Here is a 10288-nt window from a genome sequence, read left to right as displayed (position 1 = left end):
GAGATTGTTAAAATGAATAATGAGTGTTAATGTTCATGATAGTTATATATAATTGTCATAAAATATTTACATGCATATATAATTCTGATTATTTTAATAGAACAACTTCTGCTACCAAAAAAAGTGTGCTTTACATACATGAAAAAATGAAAGAATCTAAAGGGCATCAGAAGGACAGACTGGTGACTCTATATCTGCTTATGGCCTGAGGAATCCTCTCATCTCTACAGCCCTGTCACCTCCATCTCTCTCAAGTTCTATGAGACACAGATGTGTCCCCTTGCACCTTTTTCTATTCTCTGTTCTCCAGTTGCCTAAGTCCCAGGACCCACCCCAATTAGTGCACAACAATTCTTTCCAGAAAAGTCACAATGCAGTCTTGTTCCAACAATCACTGAGAGCCATAGTCAGCTTGCCTGGTCTTTTACATCCTCTGACCTGGGATACCCAACAAAAAGTGCCCTGGATTGAGGCTGGGTTGAGGAGGGATGAGCAGACCAGGCTATTGTGCTATATTAACAGCACCCACTGCCAAGAGGGGACAACCAATGGCAGGAGACTCAAGGCTAAGAATGTGTCTCAAGAGGTAGATAATTTGCCTTGCTTGTACAGGACCTGAGGAATCAAAATATAAGCATTGCTAGCAGGAAAAAGACAGGGAAGGGGGAGTGCTGGGGCTTGAACTCAGGGCCTGTGTTCTTGTTTTTGCTTGCTCAAATATACACAGACTCCTGCCTGGCCTGGCTGGCTTTGAATCAAGATCCTCAGATCTATTTCCTGGGTAGCTAGGATTACAGGTATGAGCCACTGGTGACCAGCTGCTTTGTGCTTTGAAAATACAGCAGAAGTTTTGATAAGATTAACTGTGGCATGTGAAAGAGACTTTTCTTGTTTTTGGTTCTTTTTTGTTTTGGTCATGGGGATTCAACTCTGGGCCTGGGCCTTAGCTTTTCAGCACAAGGGTAGTGCTCTACCACTTTAAGCCACAGCACCGTTTCCAGTTTTTTGGTGGTTAACTGGAGATAAGAGTCTCACAGATTTTCCAGCCCCTGCTGAATGTGAACTGTGATCCTCAGATCTCAACCTCCTAAATAGCTAGGATTACAGGCGTAAGCACCGGCACCCAGTGAAACTTGCTTTCTTGAATGACTCCAAGGTTTTGGCCTGAGGATGTAGATGGAGAAGATGGACACATGTGAGAGCAGAGAAAGACCTGGATTTAGGTTTTGGACATACAGTGGTCCCTTGGTTTTGTGAAGGACTAGCCCTAAGACGTTTACAGGTATTGAAATCACAAGACACTCAAGCCTGTTACACAAAATAGTGTTTGCATATAATCTATACACATCATCCCACACACAAAATGTAAATGTGATGTAAACAGTTGTTATAGTGTATGGTTTAAGAAATAAAGACAAGGAAAAACTCTACAAGTTCAGCAAACATGCAACTGTTTTCAAATATTTTTAAACATCAGTTGATTCAATCTCACAATGCAGAACCCAGAGGCACTGGGCAGGATGACTCTAACCTGAGGTGTTAAGGGAATGGCCAATAACTAAGTATGAATCTGGAATTCAAGGATATAGGTAGGCTAGAGACAGGAGAGCTGAGAGGAGGAGCAAAAGGGATTCAAAACCTAGAGTAACCCAGGCACCAGTGGCTGTAACCCCAATTACTCAAGAAGCTGAGATCAGAGGGTCAAGATTCAAAGCCAGCCTAGGAAGGATAGTCTGTGAGACTCTAATCTCTAATTAACCACCAAAAAGCCAGAAGTGGAACTGTAGGTCAAGTGGTAGTACACTAGTCTTGAGCACAAAAGCTCAGGGACAATGCAGAGAACCTGAGTTCACCAAAAGAAAAGAAAATGTTTTTTTAATCTTAGGGTAGATAAATAAAAAGGCCTTCTGTTGGGGAATGTTGGAGAAGACCTCCTGACAGCATGGTACCACCCAACACATGACAGTCTCAAGAAAAGACAGTGGGGTATAAAATTGGGAAGTAAGCTCCCATTCGTAGATGGGCAGAGTTCCTGAAAAAGGAGCCAGCGGCCCTGCCACTGTGGAGGATAGGGAGAACCCCAGTAGGCTGAGACACATACAGTGTTACCCAGGCCCAGAGAGCAGAGTGTAGTAGTGATATCTGAGTCTTGGAAACAATACTAGTATTGGTAAAAACTTGGAACTTTGATTATGAGAGAGACTGAACTACTGCAGAGAAAATTGGCTAAACTAGCACAGACTGACTTGAAGAATGAAATTTTGTTGTTTTCCCCAGGCTTTAAATGGAATGAATTCCTACCTGGGAACCCACAAGATGTGGTGATTGGCTCAGATTTAGATTTCTAATTCCCTAAGGGACCTGGAGAATAAGAAAATGATGCTGCTGGGACTGGGAAGGTGGCTCATTGGTAGAGCGCTTGCCTTGCATGCATGAGGCCCTGGGTTTGATTCCTCAGCACCACATAAGCAAAAAAGAAAAAAGCCAGAAGTGGCACTGTGTCTCAAGTGGTAGAGTGCTAGCCTTGACCTGAAGAGCTGAGGGACAGCGCCCAGGCGGAGTTCAGGCCCCACGACCGGAAACCACCCCCCTCCCCAAAAAGAAAAGAAAATGATGCTGCTGTGGCCAGAATAAGTCCTCCCTGCCTCCCGCAATCTTCATACTCAATCCTGGAGCTATGCATGTGTTGCCTTACACAAAAGGTACTCTGCAGATGAAATTAGGCCAAAGGTTCCAGAGATGAAGAAATGATCCTGGATTATTCAGGTTGCTGTCTGCTCAAAGAAGCTGAAGGGCTGAAGGAGATACCGGCAGAGAGACTTTAGTGACCTCTAGTGACTGAAAACGGAAAAGACCAAAATTTCTCCAAGAGCCTCAGCTTGGCTTAGAAACTTGGATTTAGCACTGTAAGACAGATTTTAAAACAATGTGTTCTGGTTTTACTCACTAAATTTGTGGTCACCTTTTACAGCTAAAGAAGGAAGCAAATGTTGTTTAGGAGGAAAACAGAAGATAGCTATAGAAAGAAGAAGGAATGAGGTATGCTACTCTGGAGAATGAAATCCAGAGTTGCAGTTCCAAGCTATCCTAGGCAGATAAGTACATGAAACTCCATCTCCAAAATAGCCAGCCAAAATCCTAACTGGAGGTGTGGCTCAAGTGCTAGAACACCAGCCACACAAACAAGTCAAGCAAATGGAAAGTTGAGTTGAAACCTTGGTTCTGGCAGAAAAGAAAGAAGGAAAGAGGGAAAGAGAGAAGAGGGAAAGAAAGAAAGAGAGAGAGAGAAAGAAAGAAAGAAAGAAAGAAAGAAAGAAAGAAAGAAAGAAAGAAAGAAAGAAAGAAAGAAAGAAGGCCCATGTCTTGCAGTTGCTCTCCTGTCCCTCTCCCCTTACTGTCCTACTTAACAATAACCAGGAGGGCAGTGAGCCTGGTAGGGGAGTTGCTGTTCCTCATAGCCAGGTGAAGATAGTCCTAAGTGCTTACTACACTTGTTTCTGATAGTATATATTCCTAATGTTTCACAATCAAGCTTTCAGACTGCTAAAAGAAAAAAATCAGTACACTCTAAGTCCTTTATCAAAATCAGTCAACTGACACAGAGGTCTCAATCGGTTGTAGGTGAACACCTAAGCAAATGAGAGAAGCATGGAACTACATTGTTTTTGGCTTACTTCCTTTACCAATTCAAATATATTAAAAGGAAGCCTATCCAAAAAAATAAAAATTTAAAAAAAGAGCCGAGTTCCTGTGGTTCACACCTGTAATTTACAATGCAGGAGCCTGAGACCTGAGGATCTCAATTCAAAGCTAATGTGGGCAGGAAGGTTTATGAGACTTTTATGTCCAATTAGCCAGCAAGAAGAACCAGATATGAGGCTGTGATTCAAGTGGTAAAGTGCTAGCTTTGAGCAAAAAGAGCCAAGTGAGAGCTCCAAGGCCCTGAGTTCAATCCCTACTACAAGCACATAAATAAATAAGGAATAATAAAGTGCAGGTCCTAAATTATCACAGTTCTATACAGAAATACTTGCAAAAATCACTTTAAAAACAAATATCGAGATGCCCAAGTCAAAGATTTGGGCACTATTTTCACACACACACACACACACACACACACACACACACTCAAACTATTGAGTTTACCAATGCTCAAATATTTACACATATAAAATTAAGATAGTAAAAACAGTGTATTTTATCTAGTGATACCAACTTCAACAAGAACAACTAGGCTCCCAATGAGTCAGTTCTGCTGTTATAAGAGCAGAATGGGGGAAGGGAGTGCCCCAATCTACTTCTTATAGGCTTTGCCACCATGGGACATACTCTCCAGCCTGTGAAAATCAGACATGCTTACTTTTTTTTTAATTGTGCATAGCATGAGGACACTAGGCATTTCAGCATTTCTGAGATTATTTCCAACACCAAGATTACTAACAGTGAGAAACAGGTGTTAATGGTGAGCCATATGACACCTATTACCTTGTTGAGTCTGAATGAAGTATTAATACAGTTTTTGCCCCTTCTTACAGATGCAGTAAGGGAAGAAAGAATGCTGAATACTCACCCAAGGTTAAAATCATGGCAAAGCTAGCATGCAAAGCCACAAGGAAAGCCTTCACTGGAAACTCTGTGAGATCTCTTGCTCACAAGTGGGTCTGATAAGCCCCAGCTGCTTCTGGATAAGCTACCGAGTTGGAAAAGATATCGTTCTGAAGTTTTCCAGCTAAGAGTAACATCTTCAATTGAATCAGAAATTGATTTCAAAGGTGGAAGTGGGCTGGGCACCAGAAGCTCATGCCTGTAATCCTAGCTACTCAGGAGGCTCAGATCTCAGGGTCATCATTCAAAGCCAGTCCAGGCAGGGACGTCCATGAGACTCTTATCTCCAATTAACCAGCAAAAATCCAAAGGTGGAGGTGTGGCTCAAGCTTGGGATAAGACCTAATTTGTCCACAGTAAGCCTGGACAAGTTAACTTCTGTATTAAAGTTTGAAAGGCTGCTCCAAGGAGAATAGTGCATATAAAGTAACTGATATCCAGTAAATATTCTATAATAAAGTAATATTTACTGCTCTTTGATTCCTGTTTAATTTCATCATGCTCCATATATTCTGGGACTTGTTAGCTGGATTTAAATGTCTATTTTGTTTCCTGGAAATAGGACTCCTGTAGATCCCAATGCTTTTTAATTTTTTTTTAATGTCTGTTGCGGGGTTTGGCGCTAACCCTGAGCTCAAAGCCAGCGCTCTACCACTTTGATTGACAGCACCTCTTAAAGGCTCTTCAGATCTCAGCTTCTCACCGTAGCTAGGATTACCAGCTTGAGGCTCAGGTACCCAGTATAAAAATTCTTTTTTATCTAAGTAGTTGTACAATTTCACTTCACTATGTCAGTTTGAGTACAATGCATCTTGATCAATGCCACCTCTTCATTGTTCTTCCTCATCTCTCCCAACCCCACCCATCCCCTCGGTCACCTAGTTCCATTTTCACTGCACATTGGTTATTATTGTATTGGTTCACTCTTCCTCTCTCCATTCATCTGTCCCCATTTCCCTCTCCTTTTGCCCCAACAAAGCATGTTTGATTCCTGGTTTTTATCTAAAACTAGTTCAGAAATACATAACTGGAATTGTCCCCTGGATATACCATACTTTAGTCAATATGTGTACATATATGTGTATCATCCTGTAGAAGTCTTCATATGTTTATAATTTAGAACTCCCACATGAAGTTAGTCTCTTCTTCCACTTTGAAGTCAGTCTCTGGCTGTGACTTCACTTTAAAGTTTTATGTTTATCCATTTCACTACAAATTACATTATTCTTCTTGATGGATGAGTAATATTTTCATTATATATAGGTATATAGCTATATAATACTTAATATAATCTCACTATGTATAATTTTCTTTGTACGGAATCTAGACTATTTGCTTAACTTGGTAAGTGTCTTCACTGTAAGAGTAGTACCACTTGATCATAGGTAGTTCTAGGTAGTTAATCATAGGTAGCTATGATTCGTTCTTTGAAGACTCCAAATTGTCTTCCAGTGTACTGCATTCCCACCAACAATGTAAGAAGTGTTCCTTTTCCCCCACATCCCCACGGGAATCTGTTGCTCCTATTCTTTATAGTCATTGTTAACTGAGGTGAGATGAAATCTGTTTTGATTTGTATTTCCTTCATGGCCAGAGATGTTAAACATTTCTTCATCTGCATATTGGCTATTTTCACTTCTGAGAAGTCTCTATTTAGCTTTTTTGCCCACTTATTAGGTTATCAATTCTTTGAGAGTTGTTTCTTGAACTGTCTGTATATTCAACCCTGTAGTGAAAATTATGGAATACTGACATAGTGTGTTACTGAATACTGACATGGTAGGCTACTGAATAGGAATATATTGAATGTAAGTGTGCTGTGAAATTATATGAATTAGGAGTTAGAAGTATGGAAGATAGAGATAAGGACACACCCAGGGAGCCTGGAGAGCCATCACCAAGGCAACTAGCCCACAAGATAACCAGACCCAGCCAGAGGCAAGTCAGCTCCACCCTCATCACTTGCCAGATGTAACCAGAAGCAAAGATGCCATAGAGGCATGCCTGAAAATCAGACATGGCCAGAAATGAAAGGCCCAGCCTAAAACATATAAAAACCCAGGGCAGGAGAGACCCAGCCAGATGGACTGCCTGGGCGAGGTGACTTTACATCGGACCATCAGACTGACCCACGGCTAGAGCCTGCCACAGCAAACTGGCTGCTTCTCTCAACGACTGGGAGCAGCCCAGAGGACACCCTCGACATGACATGCCACGTGAGCGCCCCTGAGTGTGGGACACGCTTAGTAGAATTAGGCATGAGTTCGTTATCGGTATGGGTTGTATCTGAAGCTTGAATAAATTAAGTAGAACGCATTAAGTCTAAGCATGTTGCTATACATATGCAAACAGCACAAAACCTTGTCAGATGTATAGCTGGCAAAATTCTCCCATTTTGTAGGGTCTCTTTTTAGCTTAATAGCTGTGCCCTACACTGCACAAACTTTTTCGGTTGATGCAATCCTATTTGCCCATTCTCCTATATGCTGGGCCTCTGGAACTCAACTCAGAAAGTTCCTGCCTATTCCTCCTATTTGTTTCTGTAGTTGTTTCAGAGTATCAGATATTAGATTGAGGTCTTTGATCCATTTTAAATTGGTATGAGTGCAAGACAACAGAAATCCAGTCTACTGCAAATGGGTGTCCTGTTTCCCTAGCACCATTTCAAATTTTGAAATTATGTTCCTCAGACCCCTGCTGCCACTCCCGCTCTCAGCTGTTATACCAGCCACCCCTACTACTGCTGCTGCAGCCCACACCACAAGGCAGCCACTACAAGGGCACCGGGTCCACGGCTGCATCCTCTGCCTCCTCCGCTGGCTTGGGCCGCCTTAGCCGGATGCTCCACCTCCTCTTCTACCTCTCCCTGGTGGCTGCCTCCACCTTCTCTGGCAGGTATATCTACCACATCCTGGACCAAGTCCAGCAGGTCCAGCGCAGCCACCAGTCCTGCTCCTGGCAGCGCGAGGAGCTGAGCCAGGGCTTGCAGGGCTTGGAGCAAGAGGTGCAGTCTCTGCCAGCCACATTTGGGACCTTTGAGTCCATCTTGAGAAGCTTCCCAACATAAGCAGGACCTCATGGAGAAGGTGGTGAAGCAAGGAGAGTGTGAGATCAACTGCATCAGTGAAGGCCTACAGAAGTGGAAGAACAAGATCTTCAAATACCTCTCAGACATCCACATGGTGAGAGGTGCCCAAGAGTGTGACTTCACGCCCCTGGAGTACATGGTGAAGGAGTGGCTGACAGTCTCAAAATCCATCAACGATATGCCATCTTCACCAAAGTCCAGAAGAGAAGCCAGAGGAAATTAACAACCTGAGGAACTTGCTGCAGGGAGCCTGACATCTATACAGAGGTGCAAAAACTATCTCCTGCAGGTCCTTTCTGAGAAACCCCACCAATCCAAGTAGTCCACCTCTCACCTCCCCCAGAAAACCAGGAAGCTGGAAGAAGAGCTACACCAGCTGAAGGTGGAGGCCCAGAGGCCCCAGGAAGATGATTTCCAAAGCTTCGATGCCGTAGATGCACTCCAGAAGAACAATCAAGAACTGGACTCCAGGCTCCAGTGTAGAGGACAGAGTCCATTTGGTTCAGGTGGTCTCCCTGCGCTGGACCGAGAGCCTAGAATGACTCCCAAGAGCTAGAAGTATGAACAGCACCTGAGACACTTAGAAGAGACCCAGCTGGCCCTCCACAGTGATGTGAATGACCTAAAGAGAAGTGTGGATGAGATACACAGCACTATGGAGTCATTGCTAAAGTTGCAGGACCAGGCCCAGGCTGCCTATCTGCCTCCTCAGGAGTTACTGAACAAACTTGCTTCTCTAGACAACCTGAAGTCCTCAGTGAGTGAAATGGAGACGGACTTAAAGATGCTCAGGACTATCACGGACACTTTGGTGGCTTACTTGACAAAACTGAAACCAGTGAGAACAATCTAGCAACAGCCAAGGGTTTGCTAAATGACCTAAGAAATGATCCAGATTGGCTGTTTTAAAAGTTCAAAAGATTCACGAGAAGACCTAAATGAACCGTGTGTGTAAGACATGCCCCAATTCCAAGTCCAGTTTCTCATGACTAATTTATTAGTCATGAGTGGTGGTTTTTCCCAGAGGGAAAAAAAAAAAGAAATTATGTTCAAAGAAACTGGTCTATTGTTTTGTTGAGCCTGTGAGTTTGGGGATGATGGGTACACAAGATTCACTTGGTAATAATCCTTCCCTTTCTATTTCACCAAAGTTTGAGGACTATGGTTTTAGTTTAAAGGTCTTGATAGATTTCAGCTGGACTTTTGCCAGGTGATTCTTTATTGCCATTTCAATGGCTTATATCCTTTGCTCGATTTTGACACACTGAAATTATCTAGGAATATATCCCTTTTTCAGATTTTCCAGTTTAAAAGATTTATTAACTTTCCCTTTATAATGTCTTAATTTCACTCATATTTGTTGGATATCCTATTTTTCCTAATTTTATTGAGGTGATTTATTTTCTTTTGGTCAGATTGGCTAAAGGCTTACCAATTTTATCTTTTAAAAAAACAAACTTTATTTTGTTCCTGTGTAGTTCTTTTAGTCACTAGGACATTTCTGATCATTTATCATTTCTTCCCATCTACTAGCTTGAGATTAGTTGTTCTTCTAAAAGCATGCAATGCATCACTGAGGTTTGGAAATGTAGGTGCTTATAGCTATAAACTTTCCTCTTAGAACTGCCTTTGTTGTGTCCCAAAGGTTGTGGGATATTTTCATTAGATTCTGGGAACTTCTGGTTTCCCTTCTTATCTTGATGACCCACTGATCTTTCAGCAATGTGCTCCGTCTTCATTTGTTTATGTTCTGTGGTTTCTTTTGCTCTCAAAGGATCTGTGTCCTGTTCTGACAGGACACCGGTTTATTTCAACCTTGCTGAGACATGCTGTATAACCTAGAATAGTCCATTTTGGAATGTCCCATGGACTATTGGGAAAAAAAAGTATATTGTGCAGCTACTAGATGAAAAATTCTGTATGTATATCTAATTAGTCTATAATGTCAAAGCTGTTTCTTTGTTGTGTTTTTGGTGAGATCCCAAAATTTTAATCTAATACAACCCTAACCTATCCCCAAACGCAAATGCTCAGCATAAGGCAAAAGTATTTTACAGGCAGAATTGGCTAATTTGTGAGAAATATCTAAACCAGATGCCACAAATTCAAACACAGGGATTACAATGGTTATGAATTTAAGTAAAATAGTACTAAAAATGGTTGTTTTAAGACTGGTACTTGACTCCAGATAATTGCCATGAACTTGGCAATGCAAATCCTGTGACCTAGAAATTTTGAACTTTCATAGATAATTGTTTCATTTCCCCTTTCCTAAAGAGGCTAGAAAAACCTTCACAATCACCCACACCTTCTGCATCATATGCATAAGCACAAATGACTTGGTAAAGATCTCATATACAGGGCTGAGAATGTGGCTTAGTGGTAGAGTGCTTGCCTAACATGCTTGAAGCCCTGGGTCCATTCCTCAGTATCACATAAAGAGAAAAAGCCAGAAGTGGCACTGGGGCTCAAGTGGTAGAGGGCTAACCTTGATGAAAAGAAGGTTAGGGACAGTGCCCAGGCCCTGAGTTGAAGCCCCAGCAGAAGGAAGGAAGGAAGGAAGGAAGGAAGGAAGGAAGGAAGGAAGGAAGGAAG

The 10288-nt window shown here is 42.2% G+C and overlaps 1 protein-coding gene across 1 annotated transcript; it reads left to right on the top strand.

Annotated features, from left to right (window-relative positions):
* Window positions 1-6809: 6809 nt before the first annotated feature.
* LOC106000565 (cytoskeleton-associated protein 4-like) lies at window positions 6810-7924 on the top strand. The gene is given in 4 exon segments (XM_013035840.1): window positions 6810-6878; window positions 7322-7660; window positions 7662-7869; window positions 7872-7924. Coding segments are annotated over 4 exon segments (669 nt in total).
* Window positions 7925-10288: the final 2364 nt, after the last annotated feature.

This window comes from Dipodomys ordii, unplaced genomic scaffold (genome assembly GCF_000151885.1).
Source record: "Dipodomys ordii isolate 6190 unplaced genomic scaffold, Dord_2.0 Scaffold226, whole genome shotgun sequence".
Classification (NCBI taxonomy): Eukaryota; Metazoa; Chordata; class Mammalia; order Rodentia; family Heteromyidae; genus Dipodomys; species Dipodomys ordii.
Note: the sequence above shows the minus strand (reverse complement) of the source record. Positions and strands in the feature narration are given on the sequence as shown.